Source organism: Vulpes vulpes, chromosome 12, assembly GCF_048418805.1.
Source record: "Vulpes vulpes isolate BD-2025 chromosome 12, VulVul3, whole genome shotgun sequence".
NCBI lineage: Eukaryota > Metazoa > Chordata > Mammalia > Carnivora > Canidae > Vulpes > Vulpes vulpes.
Window position 1 is genome coordinate 71,888,561 of NC_132791.1, and position 22,463 is coordinate 71,911,023.

A 22,463-nucleotide genomic window follows, 5' to 3' on the forward strand; every position below is an offset into this window, starting at 1 on the left:
TAAATAAAAATTAAAAAAAAAAAAAAAAAGAAAATTAGAGGACCAGTGTAGGAGGTCCAACATCTATATAATAGAAATTAAAGGAAGAGAGAAAACAAGGTAGGAAATTATTATAAAATAACTTGGATCCAAAGAACGTGAGTTGCCAAATTCAAAGGGCACTCTGTGTTGCTCAGCACTGGGGAAGAAGATAGACCCATACTGGTCATAAAATTTCTGAACATTGGATTAAAGAAAAGATACCACAGGTTTCCAAGGTTGGGAGTGTACTAGGTCACATATCAAGCATCAGAATTACTTTAGACTTCATGGCAGCAACAGAAGAAGCAAAAACACATTAGTACAGTGTCTTCAGAATTCTGAAGGTAAATGAATGATCTAGAATTCTAGACCTCGGCAAAATATACAAGAATGAGTATAGAATAGTCATTTTTAAAAAAAAAGAGTTTATTTATTTATTCTTGAGAGATACAGAGAGAAGAAGCAGAGATACAGGCAGAGGGAGAAACAGGCTTGTAGGGAACCCAATGTGGGACTCAATCCCAGGACTCCAGGGTCACACCCTGGGCTAAAGGCAGACGCTTAACTGCTGAGCCACCCAGGTGTCTCTAGAATAGTAATTTCAAAGATATGTTTTTTTTTAATTTAACCGCCACACACCCTTTCTCAAGGAGCTACTGCAAGACGTACTCTACCAAATTGAAAGGATAAGTCCAGATAAGTAAGGCATGAGGTACAGAGAAGACTCAACATAGAGAAGAATGAGGAGGGGATCCCTTGGAGGATGATGGAGGGATCCCCCAGGGCAGCTCTGCACCAGAAGTGGAGGGAGCTGAGCTGTCCTGCAGTAGTGTGACCCCAGACAGATGGTCATCACTGAGACCCCCCCCCACTTCAATCGAGCTGTCTTCTTTCTTTTTTTTTTTTTTTTTAACATCTTACATTTTTAAAAAAATATTTATTTACTTATGAGAGATACAAAGAGAGAAAGAGAGGCTGGGACACAGACAGAGGGAGAAGCAGGCTCCATGCAGGGATATCAGGCTGTTGTCTTATTTTTTTTTTTTTTTTTTTTTTTTATTTATTTATGATAGTCACACAGAGAGAGAGAGAGAGGCAGAGACACAGGCAGAGGGAGAAGCAGGCTCCATGCACCGGGAGCCCGATGTGGGATTCAATCCCGGGTCTCCAGAATCGCGCCCTGGGCCAAAGGCAGGCGCCAAACCGCTGCGCCACCCAGGGATCCCCAGGCTGTTGTCTTAAACCAAGGACAGAACACCCAGGGCAGCTTGGCCCAGATTCTCATTAGGATTTGGCCTGTCCTGACCATGTGCTCCTGAGGTCTCTCCCCTCACGCTCTGCTGAGGGCATGAGTGTCACTCACTGAAGTTCTCGGCTTTTCCCTGAGAGCGGGAAGCATGGCAGCCCGTTCCCTCTGACTATACTTCTGATGCACGTCCAGTGCCTGGTCCACACCTTAGTTTTGCTAAGTGCCCAACTGTGAAGAGACGGGTGTTTCCCAAGACTCACTCGTGACCTTGCTCGCAACTTCCCTAGAAGGGGCCTTGTCAACTCCCAGAGAAGGGGAAATCAGACCACAACTCGGAGATCATTCTCACCTCCTCCTGGACCCTTTGTCCCATGGGATCAGTGCTGCCATCTCCTTGCACAGCTGGTGTGTGTTTGCCCTCCGTTTTTGAGACTAGAGCAGTATATTGTTTAGGGATAGATGATGTGAGTGTGGTAGAACTATAAACAAAATAACACAAAATCAGGCTATTAGTTATCTGTTGTGGGGTTAAGAGGGAGAGTGCAGGAATTTATAGGGAGAGCTTCTCAGGCTTAATGTATATATGAGTCACTTAGAGATCCTTTTAAAATGCAGATTTCAAAGGCAGAGGTGGCAGTGACTGAAATTCAGCGTTTTTAACCTTTCAGATGATGCCAATTCTGTTGGTCCTGGGACCACACTTTAAGTGGCAAAGTCTAAAGTGTTTCTTGAGCAGTTGGAAAAGGGTGTTTGTTTTGTGACTATTTGCACTGTTATGTGTGCATATACGTATGATACCTTTCACAACAACAAAAATGTTAATTGCTAAAGAAAAAATACGAGAAGGATGTGTTGAGCAATAAGCCTAGAGACAGAAGCATGTCAGATCATAAAAGCCTTACATACTGTGTTAAAATTCTCCAGATAAACAGAATGTGTGTGTGTGTGTGTGTGTGTGTATAAGGTATTGATTGGTTGGTTGAGTATAATAAGTCAGCTCATGTAGTTTTATGGAGGCCAACAAGTCCTAAGATGTGCAGTTGGCAGGCTGGAGCCCCAAGAGAGCCAGTGGTATGGTTCCAGTCCAAATGTTGGCAGGCTTGAGATCCCACAAAGAGCCAGTGTTTCCCTTTTAGTCCAGAGGCAGGAAAATCCTCATGTCTCAGCTCAAGGCAAGCAGACAGGAACAGTTCCCTCTTCACTCCATCTCTTTGTTCTGGTAGGCTCCACTGACTGAATGAGGCCCACTCAAATTAGGGAGGGCAATCTGCTTTACTCAACCTACTGGCTCAAATGCTAATTCCATCCAGAAGCACCCTCACAGACACACCCAGAATAATGTTTGGCCATGTAAATATTTGGGCACTCTGTGGTCCAGTCATGTTCATGCACAATATCAACCATTACATGAACCATGGCAGGGAATTTACACTTGATTCTTTCTGTGTACTGTGGAGAACCAGTTAAAGGATTTAAATACAGTGAACCATGGAGTAAATTTGTGCCATAGATAATCTTTGCAGTGGTGTGGGGGATGGATTAAGGTGAGTGTAGGTAGGCTCTTTGATATAGGCAAGACATGATTAGGATGCACTAGAACATAGTGGTGTGGGAACAGAGCCAGATTCCAGAGATGCTGCGATGGTAAAATGAACAGAATATGGTGATTGGTGGACTGAGGAATTGGAGAATTGAGGGATGAATCAAGAGTTTCTGAGTTTTCAGGACCCCTGGATAGTTCAGTGATTGAGCATCTGCCTTTGGCTCAGGGTGTGATCCTAGGGTCCTGGGATCGAATTCCACATCAGGCTCCTTGCAGGGAGTCTGCTTTTCCCTCTGCCTATGTCTCTGCCCCTCTCTGTGTCTCTCATGAATAAATACGTAAAATCTTAAAAAAAAAAAAAAAGTTTCTGAATTTTGAGATTCCGTTTCCTGATCTGGGATCAGGAGAGCCTCTGCCAGGCTAGGAATTGCTGAAAGTTGCATTTAGCCACATGGGCCTCATCGGTGACCGTGCAGGGCCAGTTGCACAAGACTGACAGGAGCCATCAGATGTGGAGCTAATCCACAGCTCCACATATGCAGAGGTCCTGAGCTGCAGCCCTTTTGAAGCCTTGCCTGAGGTGCACTGTGAATGTCCCACTGATCCATTTATACTTTCCACCTCAACTTGTCTCAGGTTGTTTCACTTCAAAGGTTTTATTCAAGAAAGTTTAGAATCTGTGTTGTAAGTTGGGTTGTGTGGTACGACTTGATCACATGCATGCAGCCTGTATAAATTGTTATGTAGAGAGTTAAGAATGTACATGTATTTTGGGTACCATGCCAGCTTTTCATGTGGCAGGCAGCCAGCTATCCCTGGGAGCTGTGAAACTGCAGGTGGATGTTTGTAGCTCACACCCTGCAGTATTCTCCACTGTGCCTTCAGGGGTTGGTAAGATGTGAGCAGCTGTCACTCTCATGTTCAATACACACACACACACACACACACACACACACATACATACCTGCATTGCTTCTGACTATAGTTACCACTGATACTCCTCCTCTTTGCTCTACTTATTCTCTCCTCCAAGCCTTGGTTCCCTTCCCTGTGAAACAGTGACAGCGACACCTGCTTTGCAGAGTTCCTCTCCCTGGCACAGAATAAGTGCTTCATAAATGGTTACTCTTGTTGGTTTAGATTTCTTTTTGTTTGTTTATTTATATTCTTTTTTTCTTTTAAACAAAACGTGGAATTTGAACTCACCACTCTGAGATCAAGACCTGAGCTTGATCAAGTTAGATGCTTAACCAACTGAGCCACCCAGGCGCCACCCAGCCACCCAGGTGCCTCTACTTTTTAAAGTAATATACCTGACTTGAACTCATGACCCTGAAGTCAGGACTTCTGACTGAGCCAGCCAGGTGCCCCAGGAGATTTCTTTGTAAAGGTTTGCTTGTATATGTTGTTTTTGATCTGATTACCTCTGTTAATCAGGTATGAGCTTTTGCCAGAAGACATAGCCAATCACAGGCTGTTCTTTTGGTTGGCAAACTACCAGTCCCAACCAACAGACAGAATTTAGGAAAGCTGTTTACTGAACACTGATAATGATAAGTCACATGCCATTCTGGTGCGGTGGAGACAGGTGAACGAGGCAGTGACCCTGCCCTCGGAGCTGACAGAAACAGATGCAGAGACTGTCACTGTGCTGTGTTATATGTGCCACACCAAAGGATGGTACAGAAAGCTAGTGGCAAATTCTTCAGTCACCTTTGGAAATTGAGGAAGACTTTAAGATGTGGGTACTACTTGCTGTCTGCTGTTAAGTGCAGGGGATGCCCATAGACCTCCCTCTGCTCCTAACGGAACCATTTCTCCATCTGCCTCCGTCCTTAACCCCACAGACCCATGGCCTCTCCCTGTCACCAGCCTGAGACTCCATCAGGACTGTGCCAAGGAACCTGAACTCTCTGCTGCCACCTGTCCTCACTCACTGTACTCTAGCTGCACATGAGCATGCCCAGGACACTTCTAGAGACCTTTGAGCCAAGCCCTCTTAGCAAACCTCACCAGCTCCACCTTCAACATACACCCAGAATTGACCACTTCTCACCACCTCTGCCACTAGCAGACCATTCTAGAATATTGCCGCCTAATCAGTTTCCCCGTCTGCTCTAGCCCTCCTCCAGAATGTTCTCTGTGCAGCAGTTGGAATGGAATTGTTCCCCTGCTCAGTTTTCCAGCTCACCCGAGGGAAAAGCTAGCCCTTAGCCAGGGCCATAGGCCCTCTGCAGTCTGGCATGCCTGTCCCTCAAGCCCTGTCTCTCACCTTTACTTTCCTCCCTCCCTCAGGTCCCTTCTCCCTTCATCTCTTCATGCCTGCCTCCCCCGCCCCCCAGGCATGCTCCCATGTGGGCCCTGTGCCATTCCTCCCTCAGCCTGGACCCTCCTTTCTCATCTCCTGCCCACTTTGGCTCAAGCTTCTCATGCTGTGGAAGGCCTCTCCTGAGTATCTTCTTTAAATTGTAAGCCCCACAAACTCACTTTGTGTGCTTTATTTACTCCAGAGCACAAGCCAACTAGAATGTAGGTTCCAGGAGAGCAAGGAGGTTGTCTGGTTTGTCCCCTGTTGTATGCCAGGGCCCACACAGTGGCTGACCAAGCTCTCAGCAACTTTTTATAGGATACATAGAAGAAGATCATGAAAAGGAGTTTGGGACAAACAGAAAGGAGGGGCAAGGTTGAGTACTCGCAGCGAAAAACAGCCGCCTGTGCAGAGACATGAGGGGACCTAGTGTGTTGGAGTTCAGCTTTCCCGATGCAGGAGGGCAGGCTGTGAGGAGGAGTGTGGAGCCTTCTGTGCGGTGAGGGCCTGAAGCCGAAAGCAGGCCGCGGGTTCAGATCTTGTTGTCTGAGTACTGTCCTGAAAACTCACGTTCAAGGCCAATTTCTAGAGCCATGTAGTCCAGTACAGTCAGTAGCCAGCCACCAGCAATGGAGGGCTGTTAGTGCTTGAGATGTGCCTCATCCAAATTGTATTGTGCCAAAAATTTAAACAGACACTCTATTTTGAAAACTTCTTCTCGGGATCCCTGGGTGGCGCAGCGGTTTGGCGCCTGCCTTTGGCCCAGGGCGCGATCCTGGAGACCCAGGATCGAATCCCACATCAGGCTCCCGGTGCATGGAGCCTGCTTCTCCCTCTGCCTATGTCTCTGCCTCTCTCTCTCTCTCTCTCTCTCTGTGTGACTATCATAAATAAATTAAAAAAAAATAAAGAAAGAAAGAAAACTTCTTCTCAAAAAAAATGCGAAATTTCTTTTTTTAAAAAATTATTATATTTGAAATGGTAATATATTGAATTGAAAAATATTAAAATTAGCTTCATCTGTTTATTTTTTATGTGATTACACTGGGAGGGCTTGTTAAAACTTTCCTGGGGTGTCTGGAGGAGTGCCTGATAATTGCAGTCGTAGTGTGTTCCCAGGTGATGCTGATGGTACTGGTCTGGGACCACACAAGGAGAACCACTGCTCTAGAACAAAACATTGAAATTTGTTTACAAATGAAAATTTTTAAAAAGGTTTTATTTGTTAGAGAGTGTGTGTGAGTGGGGTGGTGGGGGTAGACAGAGGGCAGAGGAGGAAGGAGAGAGAATCTGAAGCAGACTCTATGCTGATTGTGGAGCCTGACATAGGGCTCGATCCCATGATCCTGAGATCATGACCTGAGCTGAAACCAAGAATTGGATGCTTAAATGACTGAGCCATCCAGGTGCCTCAGCGTTGAAGTTATTTTTGAGGTGAAGAGGGATTTTTTTTTTTTTAAATAAGCTCTATACCCAATGTGGGGCTCGAACTCATGGCCTTAAGATCAAGAGTCACATGTTGCACTGACTAAGCCAACCATGTGCCCTAGAGTAGAGCAGTTTGAAAGGGGAAGGTCTCAGGCAGGCCCACAAGGCTAAAGAAGGTGCAGCTAGAAGCAGTTAACATCTGTAAGGAAAGAGGTTTCCTTCTCAGAGAAGAGAAAGAGAAGAGAGGGGGCACTGGAAGTTTTGAGATGAAAAAGAGGCACATTAGACAGAGTCACAGAAGTTGGACTTCGGTAAATGACTTTGAATCAGATAAATCTGTGTTCAAATCCTGGTTTTGTGCTTACTTTCATGAAAGTGGCTTGACTTTTTTAAAAAAAGATTTTATTTATTTATTCATGAGAGACGCAGAGACATAGGTGGAGGGAGAAGCAGGCTGCCTGTGGGGAGCCTGATGCGGGACTTGATCCCAGGATCACGACCTGAGCCAGAGGCAGATGTTCAGCCACTGAACCACCCAGATGTCCCGCAAGTGGTTTGACTTCCTTAAGCCTTAGATTAAGTGAGCTAGTACTGCCTCCATTGTTGGGCACCAGGAGCCCAACTGAACCTGAAAGGCCGATGTACTGGAGGGGGCTAAAGAACAGTAAAGTGACCATGAAAGGGAGTGATGGGGAAGAAGAGAGGTTTACTCTGGAAACAGTCATTGGGAACCTGCAACTTGCTGGCTCTGGGAATGAAAAGGTCGAGGCTCTTGTCCTCCACAGATGGGGCGAGATGTAGAGAAATAAGGCAGTGCGTATTTACAGTAGGACTCCAGCACTTTACCATGAACAGGGAATATAAGTGATACGTAAAACACTTTATTAGAGCACTAGGGATGGAATAAGGAACTTAACCAGGTGTGCGGTAAGTGGTCAGGGAAAAAAATACTACAGAGGAGTTGTTTGTGCTAAATCTTAAAAGTTTAGTAGGAGATCACCAGGCAAGAAATAGATTCTCAGGCAGCCCCAGTGGCTCAGCAGTTTAGTGCCGCCTTCAGCTTGGGGTGTGATCCTGGAGACCCAGGATTGAGTCTCACGTCGGGCTCCCTGCATGGAGCCTGCTTCTCCCTCTGCCTGTGTCTCTGCCTCTCTCTCTGTGTGTCTTTCATGAATAAATAAATAAAATCTTTAAAAAAAAAAAAAAAAGAGAGAGAGATACAATCTCAGTCCTGAAAGGAATTCACTGTAAGTTGGGGTCCCCAAGGGAATAGGAGGGTATTAAGCAGAAAGGCTCATTGGGATCAGATCAAACAGGCACTTAGTGCCAGAATAAGGAATTAGAACTTTATCTGTGAGGCAGAGAGTAAGTGATTTAAAGTGATTCAGAGGCGGGCAGCCCAGGTGGCTCAGCGGTTTAGCGCCGCCTTCAGCCCAGGGTGTGATCCTGGAGACCTGGGATCGAGTCCCACATTGGGCTCCCTGCATGGAGCCTGCTTCTTCCTCTGCCTGTGTCTCTGCCTCTCTTTCTCTTTCTCTTCTATGTCTCTCATGAATAAATGAATGAAATCTTTGAATGAATGAATGAAGATCCAGAAAATGTTCACTCAGTAAATATTTGAATAGCCACTCCGTGCCACATTGTCAGGCTGTGGCCAAGGCCCTGAGTGCAGATGGAGTACCTGGGAGAGGACAGCAGTGAAAAACGACGAAGGAGCAGCATGAGAAGCAGCAGCCTGCAGAGAGTGGCCACGGAGGCAGGTCCAGAGAGCTGTCTCTTGGGCCTTAAGGGAAGAACATGTGCAGAGAAGGAAGGAGTGGTCATCAGAGTTGAGTGTCTCAGAAAGGTCAAGTAGATACGGTTTAAAAGTGTTCCTTGGATTTAAGATCCAGGAGGTGACCTTGGTTGTTTCTTTGAAGAAGCTCCAAAGTGAAGGAAGGGGATTGGCTAAAAGGTAAGAAGGTTAGCAGCTGTCTGGTAAGCAGTAGTGTTATGCCTCACAGCCTCCCCAAAGAAGTGGCTGTTCTCCCCATACCACTGCCACTACCAGCGCCTCTTTAGTTTAAGGAACCAGAGCTTCTTGAGATGTTTAGTAATATGCCTGTGAGCTGTTACACAGCTGTTAAGCAATCAAAGCAGGATTTGAACCCCGTCTAGCTGTGCCCTTAACACAGCTAAAATGTAGAGTAGGTTGGGGGCCAAAAGATGGGAGTATTGAGCATTGCCAATGCTTAGGGGAGGAAAGAACTGGTAAACAGGGAGGTGGCCAGAAAACAGAGGATAAGGTGGTGATGGAATGAACAAGAACCTTAAAGAAGCCACCTGGGAGTGGGATAGAGAACCCAGGTGGAGGCTGTGGCTTTGGAAGAGAAGGGCATCACTCTTACAGGTTCACTCCATTGACTAAGTCAAGAATTCCTCGAACAGGAGATCATGGTGTTTATGCTTTTAGTAGTTCATGATGCATCTTTTTCATATCTATCTATGAATGCCTGATTGCGTGGAATCACAGAGTTCCAGAAGATTTTAGAGAGATCTGGGGTAATCAGTAATTAATTATATGCTGTTCTTTAATTGAGCCTCCCTGGCTACTGGTCTCTTTCCCTCGCTTTTTAAAAAGAATTATTTATTTACTTACTTATTTATTTTATTTAGTGTAAGCCAGGGGAGGGGCAAAAGGAGAGGGAGAGAGGATGTCAAGCAGACACCCCCCAAACCCCCACTGAGGTTGGAGCCTGATCCCATCACTCTGAGATCTGATCTGAGGCAAAATCAAGAGTTGGACACCTGACTGAGCCACCCAGGTACCCCTCCTTCACTTTTTTAAATGGCTTTATTGAGATACAATTTCTATACCATACAGTTCATCCATTTATATTCCATTTCCCCAAAACAATCCAGTGGTTTTAAGTTTATCCGCAGAATTGCCTGACCATCAGCACAGTCGGATTTTAGAGCATTTCCTCACCCCAGAAAGAACCCCCACAACCCTTAGCTATCACTAAGGTGATATACTTAGTTAGATATCACCCTTAGCTATCACTGCCCCTACCCCCCACTTTCTAGTCCTAGGCAATCACTTAATCTACTTTGGCTCTGTATCTTCCTTTTTAAAATTAAACTAGGAAAAGAACAATCCATACTCTATTTACTTACCTCCCAGTTACTTCTCAGGTCAAGGGTTTTTCTTCCAGTGAGCCTTCTGGAACTGCTTTGGGCAATGGCATTGGTGACCCTTTAGTTACCAGACCCAGTGGACATGTTCAGCCTTTATCTTTCTGGACCTTTTGGATGTATTTAGCCCACCACTCTCCCTTATGTTCTGTTCTTATGGGCCCTTCACCTGCCCTTTGGCTGACCTGTCACTCTTCCTAAGTAAAGGAATCTGCTCGTGGTTTCAGCTGCATGCATTGCTCATGACAGTCTTTACCCTGGACTCATCATCAGTATTATTCACAGCCTCTTGGGCGTGACCTGAATGGTCTCGTCATCTCTTCATGGCTAAAACTCAACTAAGCCCTCCTCCCACTGAAAGTGGTTTTCCTTTATTCTCTATCTTACCTATGTGCCCAAACTAGAGAGACATTCCTTTCTCACTAACCCCCAGTATAAACTCAGTCTTCAGGACCTGCCAAATCCCTCCCACCCTAACTCTGAAATCCTTTCTTCTTCCTCATGCCTGCTGTCCAGCTGTCATCTCTTTCACGGACTACTTCTGCAGTCTTCTCCTTGGCAATCACTCTGGCCATGGCCTCTCTCCCTAAAATGTATTTGCCACAGAGGCATTAGAGATAGCTTATAAAAATGCAAATCCCCCCAAAATGCAAGTCTGACTTCATCTGCTAAGTTCCTATTAAAATGACATGCAGTGCAACATCACCTATAACTATTTATGTTTAAAAAAAAGTGAATCCAATCAAGCTTCTATCAGTTTACTGGAAATACAGAGGATAGAAGAACTTGTAAATGATACCTTGCAGGGCATACAGTCACCCAACTATGGAAACGGAAAATTCTACAGGACAAGTGACTAAGTTTCTTGGACAAATAAATGGCAAAGTTAAGAAAGGGAGAGAGAACTGTTATATACTAAGAACCTAAGAGCACATTAGCCAGATGCAGTGTTTTCGATCCTGACTTGAATAAACCAACTGTAGCCACAATTTGATTTTTTTTTTTTTTTTTGACATTCAGGAATAGTGTTGTGGTTATTTTTCAAAGAGCTTTCATATTTTAGTGATGCATGCTGAACTATTTAAGGAGAAATGATGTGGTTGCTAATTTAGCCCAGGGGTAGGGTATGAAGGACACAAAATGGGACATACGTTGTTTCACTTGGGCAGTGAGTAAATGGAGAGTCCTTCTACTTTCTCTCTACCTTAGTATATGTTTGAAATTTTTCATAATAAAGGAGTTATTTTGTTTGTTTGCAAAAGATCTTGAGACAGGGAAACTTGAACACTGCTGGTTTACAGGATGATAATAATTTAAAAATTTTTTTAAATTGTAATAAAATGCAACAGAGGGTGCCTGGACAGTGCAGTTGATTAAATGTCCAACTTGGTTTCAGCTTAGATCATGATCTCAGGGGATCCCTGGGTGGCGCAGTGGTTTGGCGCCTGCCTTTGGACCGGGGCGCGATCCTGGAGACCCGGGATCGAATCCCACGTCGGGCTCCCGGTGCATGGAGCCTGTTTCTCCCTCTGCCTGTCTCTGCCTCTCTCTCTCTCTCTCTGTGACTATCATGAATAAATAAAGAAAATCTTAAAAAAAAAAAAAAAAAAAAAAGATCATGATCTCAGAGGGTCATGGGATCGAGCATTGTGTTGGACTCCGCACTGAATGTGGAGCCTACTTGGGATTCTCTCTCTCCCTTTTTTAAAAAAAGTGGGTGTGTGCGCATATGTACGTGTATATATATACACATATGGATATATACATATATAAGTCAAAATTTACCAGCTTAACCACTTCTAAGTGTACACACTTCACAGTATTAAGTACATTCACATTATTTGTGCGAGCACCACCACCATACATCTCCATAGCTCATTTCATCTTGCAGAACAGAAACACTAGCTGCCTACTTCCTTCTCCCTGCAGCTCCCAGAAACCACCATTGTTCTTTCTGTCTCTGTGAATTTGATGACTCTAGGTACTGTATATAATTGGAATTATACAGGGATCCCTGGGTGGCGCAGCGGTTTGGCGCCTGCCTTTGGCCCAGGGTGCGATCCTGGAGACCCGGGATCGAATCCCACGTCGGGCTCCCAGTGCATGGAGCCTGCTTCTCCCTCTGCCTGTGTCTCTGCCTCTCTCTCTCACTGTGTGCCTATCATTAAAAAAAAAAAAAAAAAAAAAAAAAAAAAAAAAAATTGGAATTATACAGTACTTGTCCTTTTGTGACAGATTTATTTCACGTAACATAATGTCCTCAAGGTTATTCCATATTGTAGCATGTGTCAGAATGTCTTTGCTTTTTAAGGCTGAATAATATTCCATTGTATTGGATAGACCACATTTTGTTTATTCATTCATCCATTGATGAACACTTGGGTTACTTCTAACTTTTGGCTACATTGAATATGTGGGTATGAACATGGTCTACAAATATCTGTTCAAGTCCTTGCTTTCAGTGCTTTTGGAAATGGAATTTTTAAAGAAATGATATTGCTGACTAATACGGTAAATATTGTTTTTATTTTTTGAGGAACTACTGTTTTTCCATAGCAGATGCACCATTTTCATTCCTATCAACAGTGCACAAAGGTTCCATTTTCTCCATGGCCTTGCCAACACTTGTTATTTTGGGTGTTATGTTTTGTTTTAGATAATAGCCATCCTAATGTGTTTGAGGTGGTGATAATAATTATTAATGTTTTAGGTGTGATAATGGTATCGTAATGTTATACACACATGTGTATTTTTTTTTAATTTTTATTTATTTATGATAGTCACACAGAGAGAGAGAGAGAGAGGCAGAGACACAGGCAGAGGGAGAAGCAGGCTCCATGCGCCGGGAGCCCGATGTGGGATTCGATCCCGGGTCTCCAGGATCGCGCCCTGGGCCAAAGGCAGGCGCCAAACCGCTGCGCCACCCAGGGATCCCACAAATGTGTATTTTTAAGAGTTTTTACTTTTAGGGATCCCTGGGTGGCGCAGCGGTTTGGCGCCTGCCTTTGGCCCAGGGCGCGATCCTGGAGACCCGAGATCGAGTCCCGCATCGGGCTCCCGGTGCATGGAGCCTGCTTCTCTCTCTGCCTCTCTCTCTCTCTCTCTCTCTCTCTCTCTGACTATCATAAATAAATAAAAAATTTTTTAAAAAGAGTTTTTACTTTTAGAGATACATAACTGAAGTATTTTTGGATTAAATGGTATTATGCCCAGGATCTGTTTCTTAAATCATCCAGTCTTGGGGGTGGGGACTAGGGAGGTAGAAATGCAACAAAAGGACCAAATACTAATAGTTGTTTAAGTTGGGTAAGGGGCACCTGAGGATTCCATATACTGTTCTCTTTCATTTTGTGTATGTTTTGAAATTTCACAGTATTAAATAACATTTCGGGCCCATCACTGTCCATTCCCAGCCTCTTTCAGCACTTCCTGTTGTGCCATTTATACTTCAGCAACATTAAACTACTATTCATTTTTTCTGCTTGCCTCCTTCTGTCCACTCTTACTCTGGGCTCGCTTGTGTATCCATGCCTTTGCCTCTCAGCCTGGAATCCCTGCCCCCTACTTCTGGATGACTTCTTTGTTCTTTTAATACCTAACTTGAGTGCCCCTTCTCCCTCCTCTTGTAATAATCTGTCCTGCCTCCATAGCCTCATCATCACATCCCAGCTGGTGGGAGCAGGAACCATCTCTTATGTATCTTTTTATGCCAGTGCCTAGTGCCCTGCCTAGAGTATAGTAAAAACTTCATGCCTATCTGAATTTGCGATTATTTTTTGCTCACCTTGTATAGGTTAGGGTCTGGCACATAGGTATGATCTTGGTGAGTGAGCACTGCATGGGGGCAACCATTGGGGGAAACTGGGTGAAAAATATGCAGGCCCTCTGCAAACTCTTTCCAATTTCCTATGAACCTCAAATTATTTTTTATTTTTTATTTTGAGTACAGTTGACACAGGAACCTATAATTCATTAAAAATAAAACATTTAAGGGATGCCTGGGTGGCTCAGTGGTTGAACGTCTGCCTTTGGCTCAGGTTGTGATCCCTAGGTCCTGGGATTGAGTCCCTCATTGGGCTGCTTCTCCCTCTGCCCGTGTCTCTGCCTCTTTGTGTCTCTCATGAATAAATAAATAAAATCTTTAAAAATAAATAAAATAAAACATTTAAAAATGATGGTAAAAATGTCTGGACCCCAAAGTGTAAAGTTTTCTGGAAAATGCATTTCTTGGAACTTGCCATTTTCAGTATGACCTTGTAGGTGGATTCCGTGGTAAGGAGTAGTGTTTACAGATCTCTTTAGTACTTACCACACTTCTAAATGATTGGCAATTCCAAACTATTAAACAAATAATATCTTAAAAGTAGGAATCTTTAGTAACAGGTTTTATTTGGTTCTGTGATATTTTTCTTTTTCTTCAGTCTGTGTGTGTGATTTCCACATGGCACAGCCCTTTTTTCTGGTAATAACACCTTGTTGGGATTCTTCATGCTCGCATATGGAAGGTGCTCTTCTCACAGTTTGAAGCACTGACTCACTCCCTGCTGCTTGTGTTTCATAACAGACACCTCGCTCAGCCTCACAGGTGGAAGCGGAGTCTATGTGGGTGGGCCCCTCCCAGTCTGACCAGGAGGGAGACAGGGCCGGAGGATGGAGGATAGGCAGCAGATCCGTCCCATGACCCCCAAATGCCCACACCTTGGGAAGCCTCATGTAATCTGACTTTTATCTGCTGGAAAACAAGAACAGTGATTCTCCTTCCCATGGTGCTTTTGAAGGTTGCGTGAGATTCTGACACCATGAGTAGTAGTTAAATGCAAGTGCAGAGTGGTTAGTAAGGCCACTGAGGAAGTATTGACTTGTCCCTGTGGCACTTGGCTCACTTAGTGCCTTACCAAAGTTTCTACTTGACATGGATTTCCCACGTTTTCCCTCAGGTCATTGAAATTTTGAATGTTGGGACACGCGGGTGGCTCAGCGGTTGAGCTTTGGCTGCCTTTGGCTCAAGGAGTTATCCTGGAGTCCTGGGATCGAGTCCCACATTGGGCTCCCTGCATGGGGCCTGCTTCTCCCTCTGCCTGTCTCTGCTTCTCTCTCTTCTTTCTCTCTCTCTCTCTCTCTCATGAATAAGTAAATAAAATCTTAAAAAAAAAATCTTGAATATTGCCTAAAAGTAGATCGACTTTACCTGGAGATGGTCTTTTCCAATGACAGTCAGTGTTCCTGAGTGTCTGTACAGGGTACTAGAAGAGCATAATAGAAACAGGAAAAGTCAGCATGGTATCAGGTCAGATTGTTGCCTTAAAAAGTTACAGTTTTTTTATGTTTCAACCTACACTTTTGAGGCATTCCAGCAAGCATAGAGCATGAGTGTGGTTGGAAAGTTGGTGGGGAGTTAAACTAGTTCCAGAGCCGGACGGATGACAGAGCCAAGCTCAGGGTTATGAAGGCCTGAGGGCAATAAGGTGCCATTGAAGCGCTTTCAGGAAAATAGTAACAGGATCAGATCTGCCCTTTGGTGTAATCACTCTGACCAGAGTGCAGAATGTAGATGAGGGCGGAAATTGCAAGACTAACTGTAGACATGGTTAAAATGATTCAAGCAAGAGAAATTGGTGATAGTGAATGGAGAGTAGTGTGTAGAACCAAGGAATGCTGAGCAGTGGGCTCACCAGGACTAGCGCATAGATTGAATGCAGGGAGTAGAAAAGGAGGGGCTAGAGTGGCTCTCTGGTTCTGGTTTATGTGACCAGGTGGATGGTAGCAAACATTGTCTGGGATGAGCAGAGAAAGAAAGGAAAACGAGACTGGGAGAAGCTGTTTCAGATTTGGACAGATTAAGTCTGAATTATGCAGGACACCCCATACACCAGGTAAATGGTTAAACAAATGGGAGCCTGGAGCTCTGTCAACATGGGGATTAAGAGCACATTCATTCACAAATACTTATTGAGTGCCAGGCACTGTTCTAGGTACTGGGTCTCTGTTTTTCATTCTAAAGTGTAAAACTAAGGCTCATTCACATGAGTGCCTCCATGGGAGAATTAACAAGGAGATAGGATGGAGAGTGACTGGGAGAATGACTGAGGGGATAACGGACCCAAATTAGGAGCTAAGCCACCCCTAGGGAGATCGGGGGAAGAAGTGTTTAGGACAAAGAGAAGAACAAGTGCAAAGGCCCTGGGGCAGGAATGAGGGGGCACCTTTGAGGCACTATAAGAAGGCTAGTGTGACTCAGTGTGCTGTACAACAGGGGAGCATGGAAAAGCAGGTTGGATGAGGGACAAGGACTGATAGATCAGCACTGATCCCTGGCAGTTGGGTTTATTCTGAATGTGATGTTCAGTCATGGGAATTTGAAGCCATGGGAGTGGATAAGATCAGTCAGAGTGTGTGTAGAATAAAAAGAGGAGAGGGGTGCCTGGGTGGCTCAGTTAGTGGGGCGTCCACCTCTTCTCAGTTTCGACCCAGATCATGATCTCATGGGGTCGTGGAATCAAGCCCTGCAATGGGCTCTGTGCTTAGTGAGGAGTCTGCTTGAGATTCTCCTTTTCCTTTGCCTCTCCCCCTGCTCATGCACTCATGTGTGCTGGCACACCATTCTCTTTCTCTGTCATATGAATAAATCTTTTTTAAAAAATTTAAAAAGAGGAGAAAGGACTCCCATACTCATTTGAAGCAGAGACCTACCTCAAAGGAGACTAGAAGAAACAACCAGAAGAAAATAGAAGAGAAAGCAAGATACTGTGGTAAAGAAATAAGATGCAAGGAATTTTTTTTTTTTTAAGATTTTATTTATTTGGGACATCTGGGTGGCTCAGCAGTTGAGTGCTGGCCTTTGGCCCAGGGTGTGATCCCGGAATCTGGGATCGAGTGCCACATTGGGCTCCTTGCGGGAGGCCTGCTTCTCCCTCTGCCTGTGTCTCTGCCTCTCTTTCTGTGTGTCATTTATTCACAGGGAGCCTGGTGTGGGGACTCGATCCCAGATTCCAGGATCATGCCCTGAGCTGATGGCAGATGCTCAGCTGCTGAGCCACCCAGGTGTCCCGCAAGGAATTATTAAGAGGCAGATGATAGAGGGAAAGACTGAAAATGTGGACTGCATTTAACAGCATCAAGATCATGGGATCCCTGAGTGGCGCAGTGGTTTGGCGCCTGCCTTTAGCCCAGGGCGCGATCCTGGAGACCCAAGATCGAATCCCACATCGGGCTCCCGGTGCATGGAGCCTGCTTCTCCCTCTGCCTGTGTCTCTGCCTCTCTCTCTCTCTGTGACTATCATAAATAAATAAATTAAAAAAAAAAAAAAAAAAAACCAGCATCAAGATCATTGGCCTCGGGGAAAGCAGGCCTAAAGTCTTCCTTCTACACTACCACCCCTGCCTGTTTGGCATCCCGTCAGCTCCCCAGAGGATGGAAGCCATAGTGCAGTGGGTCTAGGTGCTGGCTTTCGGGTGTGGGGAGGTGGGTGTTTGGCTGATAGAATGACCAAGGAGCAATATGACTTGAGAAGTAGCAGGAAGCACTAGTGGCTGCCCCCAGGTGACTGCCGGCTCATAAGGAATATGGATGAGCAAACCACCCCTTTCTTAAGCAGCCACGTGTGTTTGTTAGCTCAGCAGAAGAGTATAGGTGTTACCCTTTGGTTAGTCTGGCCAGAAAGCACACTGGAACTTCAGTGGCCGGTGACAGAAGTGGAGAGTAGTGCTGTAAGTCTCATTCCTCAGGCTGGCATGAGGGTGATGAGGGGACACAGGACACTGATTTGGTGTCCGCAAGGTGTGGCAACTCCACCTAGACTCAGCAGTGTATATCCTGGGGTCCCTCTCCCAGAGCAGAAGCTGACGGGTGGCAAAGGCTGGGGTGGGAGTCAGGACTGCAGGGTGCTTTGGTGGAAGACTGACAGGGTGAGTATGCAGGGCTTCCAGCTTACCATCAGGCATGTGGTACCCTTTAACAAAACCCCCTTGTGAAGGAAATGAACACCAGATCACCTTATTCCAGGATGGGATCCTCCTGGAATCCTGTGTACCACAAGACCATTCTGTCTGAGCTGAGCGCCCCGAAGTACCAGATGTGTTGAGAGGGAGCCCATGTGTTTATCCATGCTGGCTAGTTTTGTCTGCTTTATAGCTCTTACTCTGTGTGTTCTTATGTAATTTATAATCCGTTCAGGCTGTCTGCACATCTTTGTTGTAAATTCCTGCTTTGTACATATCAGGCACTCCTGCAAATGCTCAAGACTTAAAAATCTGCCAGGGCCACCACATTCCACACTTCCCACCCCCGCCTACATCATTCCAGTTACATTTTGTTAGCAGTTGAGAAAATGGCCTGGTGTTTCCTTTGGAAAGTAATTGGATTGCAAAATTAAGTTGTTACTTTGGAACTTGTCTGCAGCTGTTTGCATGTGGATATTGAAAGAGGGAGTGGTAGCTTTTATAATTATTAGGGCAAAGAAGGATTCTGTTTCTAATCTGGGACAACCAGCTGACTCAATCTAGTGCCTTGACCTCCTAGGTTTTCCAACTTCCCCCTTAGGAAAATGGAAGACTGAGCTCCCAGGTTTATAGACAGCCCAAAGCTGACACTGAGGAACAAATGATTTTCCAGAAAGAAAATAATAGAAAGAATAAAAACCCAAGAAAAATCAGCAACTCATTTTGATTTCTTTGTGATCAATTAAATGGTTATGAATTGACTTTCCTCAAAGGAAACTTTTCCAGTGGTAGATCTTACAAAGGTCCATTTTAAGAGCTTGGATCCCTTCCCCCCTCACACCCCTAGGTGGCAGCAGGAAGCAGGAGAACCCACATGAAAGTAAAGCAGATGTCCCCTTATAGGGTCCTAGGATTGTTTTTCAGCTTACACCTCTGCCCAACAGTTTCATTTATTGAGTATCCCTGAGTTTTTCTGAGCTAACTTAGATACCCAGATATGGATTTAGAGGATTATGGACTCAGAATTTATAGAGCACTGCACAGTCAGCTTTAACAGTAAAAAAGGAAAATCTTGAAGCAAGGATTAAAAAAGGAATGGAAGCATTGGAATTGGGACTGCAGACTGAGAAAGTTCCCCTCCTTGTTTCCTTGCTCGATGTGCATATGTATCTAGAAGGTTTCCCTCCTACTTTTAGGAAAAGTTTACTGTTGAGAGCTGTTGCCCAAGGAGTTGCCTTGGGTAGGAGCCCTGGTCAGGGCACTGGTGCCCTCACACTCCTCGGACTGTGGTGGTGGGTCCATGTAGCTCTTCTCTGTAGCCCCAGGACAACAGTACAGAGTTTTGGGTGCCATCAACTCCTCTGAAATCTATTAAAAGATAATTATGAAAGCTCCTATTGGGAACTTTATAAATAATACAGTGTAGATACTTAGGGTCAGTAGGAGGGATGGAATGGGGGGAGTGGAGGGCAAAGGACAAAAACGTAACAAAAAACCTAGGGAAGGAACAGCACCAAGGTTAGAGCTAAGTGTAGGCACCTGCATTAATGAAGGAGTCATGTCCTGGCAGAGGCTAGGGAAAGAGTGGAAAGATAGCACCTTCCATTCTTCCCACTCCCATGTCCTGTTCTCTTCATGAAGCTCCTGTGCCAGACTCCCGGCCCAGGGTGCTGTTGCTCTGCTGCTCTCCCGTAGCCATGTCTGTATGTGTCCTGTATCCTGGCAGACTGAAAGCCTCGGAAGACCCCAGGAACCCCCTCATTGTCTTGCTCTGCACACAGCACCTGTCCATGACTGTTTGTAAGGCTAGCCAAACAAATCTAGATGAGGAGGGTGGGGGGAAGCAAGGATAATGGTGCAAGACAGGCTGGCTTTGGGCAAAGGAATGCTTTCATACTGAGAAGTGGGGTTTGTAGGGGCTACTGACTGGGGCGCAAAGGGTCAGAAGCTGCTTAGAGCTGGCAGGGAGGAGAAGGAGCAGCTCTGCCTGGGGAAAAGGAGTGGCACCGGACAGCAGCTCTTGAAAGGCCCAATGGGGCATGAACACTGGCCTGTGCAACACGTCAGCCACCTGGTGCTCGTGAGCCACCCCACCGAGGCCTGAGAGAGAGCCCCTAGCAGGCAGGGCTCCTTCAGCTGAAAGCCAGAGAAATCTGAGTCAAAGGAGCTTAAACAAAAAAGGAAGTTTTTGGTTCCCTGAAGTGAAAAGTGCAGGGGCATGGCTGGTCTCATGTACAGTCAGGACTTAGGTGACACCCTTAAGAATGTATATGTAGGGATCCCTGGGTGGCGCAGCGGTTTGGCGCCTGCCTTTGGCCCAGGGCGCGATCCTGGAGACCCGGGATCGAATCCCACATCGGGCTCCCGGTGCATGGAGCCTGCTTCTCCCTCTGCCTGTGTCTCTGCCTCTCTCTCTCTCTCTCTCTGACTATCATAAATAAAAATTAAAAAAAAAAAAAAGAAGAATGTATATGTAGCTTCTGCTTCTTTCTCTCATTGGCCCTACTCTTGGGCACACCCTCAGACTAGATAACTGTGGGCAACATCAGGCTTGCATCCTGCAAGAGAAGGCCACAGAAGTCAGGTATGGATGCACTGATTGAAGTTGGCTTGCTTTCCTGCAGCTCCAGTAGTGGCCCGGACTCAGGCCAGGGCGGAGGACCTGGGATAGGGGAAGTGGGGGTGTGCTCCCAGGAGGAGGGAGGATAAACTGGCTGGTCAGAGTCAGCAGGAGAGCATGGCAGGGGTGCGGGCTCTGATGGAAACCACCATCAAAAGCCGAGGGGCCAGGGATCCCTGGGTGGCTCAGCAGTTTGGCGCCTGCCTTTGGCCCAGGGCGTGATCCTGGAGTCCCGGAATCGGGTCCCACGGCGGGCTCCCGGCATGGAACCTGCTTCTCCCTCTGCCTGTGTCTCTGCCTCTCTCTCTCTCTCTCTGCCTCTCTCTCTCTCTAGGTCTATCATGAATAACTAAATAAATAAATCTTTAAAAAAAAGAAAGAAACAAACAAACGAAGGGGCCTCCTCTGTGACATTGTGTGTTAAGTCGCTCTTGTCGTGTTTTGCAGCATCTCCATGATACAGTGAAGAGGAATCTGGAGAGCACCACCTCCCCTCAGAATGGTGAGCAGCAGAATGGCTATGGAGACCTCTTTTCTGGACACAAGAAGACCCGTCGAGAGGCCCCTCTGGGAGTAGCCATCTCTTCCAACGGCCTGCCTCCAGCCTCTCCCCTGGGGCAGCCTGACAAGCCTGGTGCAGAGGCACTGCAGGCCAGTGGGAAGCACTCACTGGGGCTGGACTCCATCAGTAAGAAGTGTCTGGCTGACTCAAGTCTCCACCTGAATGGGGGCAGCAACCCTGGTGAGCCATTTCCTCTGAGCCTGAATAAAGAGCTGAAGCAAGAGCCCGTCGATGACCTGCCTTGCATGATTGCAGGGGCCGGGGGCTCCATATCTCAGAGCAACCTCATGCCTGACCTCAACCTGAACGAGCAAGAGTGGAAAGAGCTCATCGAGGAGCTAAACAGGTCAGTGCCTGATGAAGACATGAAGGATCTGTTTAATGAGGACTTTGAAGAGAAGAAGGACCCAGAATCTTCTGGGTCTGCTACACAGACCCCCTTGGCACAGGACATTAATATTAAGACAGAGTTCTCTCCAGCAGCCTTTGAACAAGAACAGTTAGGCTCTCCACAAGTGAGGGCTGGGTCTGCAGGACAGACCTTTATGGGGCCTTCAGCCGGTCCCGTGAGTACCGATTCACCCAGCCTAGGGGGCACTCAGCCTCTGTTCCATACCTCTGGCCAGCCTGGGGCAGATAATCCCAGTCCTAACCTGATGCCGGCATCAGCGCAGGCCCAGAATGCACAAAGAGCCCTTTCCAGTGTGGTGTTGCCTAGCCAGGGCCCAGGAGGGGCCTCAGAGCTGTCCTCTGCCCACCAGCTCCAGCAGATTGCTGCCAAGCAGAAGCGTGAGCAGATGCTCCAGAACCCGCAGCAGGCTACCCCTGCACCAGCCCCGGGCCAGATGTCCACGTGGCAGCAGACAGGCCCCTCTCACAGCCCCTTAAATGTACCCTATCCCATGGAGAAACCTGCCAGCCCTCCTGGTTACAAGCAAGACTTCACCAACTCCAAATTGCTCATGATGCCAGGTGTGAACAAGAGCTCCCCTCGGCCTGGAGGCCCCTACCTCCAGTCCAGCCATGTGAACCTGCTGAGTCATCAGCCGCCGAATAACTTGAATCAGAATGCCGTGACTAACCAAGGGTCAGTGCTGGACTATGGCAACACCAAACCCCTTTCCCATTATAAAGCCGACTGTGGGCAAGGTGGCCCTGCATCTGGCCAGAGCAAGTCCACCCTCATGGCATATCTTCCCCAGCAGCTGCCTCACCTGAGCAATGAACAGAATTCCTTGTTCATGATGAAACCAAAGCCAGGAAATCTGCCCTTCCGGTCACTGGTTCCACCCAGCCAGGTGAGCACATGAGGCTATTGCTCTGCAGCCCTGTGGTCGCTTGCCCCAGGTAGTTGAGGAGCAGAGGGATGGTGGGAGCAGCTACCGTCGTCCTTTGAATCTCTTGAGAGAGAAAAATCAGTCAAAGAAAACAGGATTGATTCTGAATAAACAAAAATAGGGTGAAATTCCCTGGTATAATTTGGTTTAAAGTATCCATACATTTGAGGCATCACCAGCACCTAAGCAGAGGCGTTGAGTGTCTCCTCCATGCTGTACAACTTTAAAGTAAGTCATGTATGGCTGTTATTTTGCCTGTAAAGTTTGCATTTAATGTGCTGAT

At 46.2% G+C, this 22,463-nt stretch overlaps 1 protein-coding gene across 1 annotated transcript in view; it reads left to right on the plus strand.

Annotated features, from left to right (window-relative positions):
• The window catches only part of MAML1 (mastermind like transcriptional coactivator 1), a 47,055-nt gene that overhangs the window by 14,750 nt on the left and 9,842 nt on the right, over positions 1-22,463 (plus strand). The window contains exon 2 of the mRNA XM_072731857.1: positions 20,729-22,141. Within this exon, the coding sequence (XP_072587958.1) occupies positions 20,729-22,141 (1,413 nt within the window). The remainder of the gene's footprint in view (positions 1-20,728; positions 22,142-22,463) is intronic.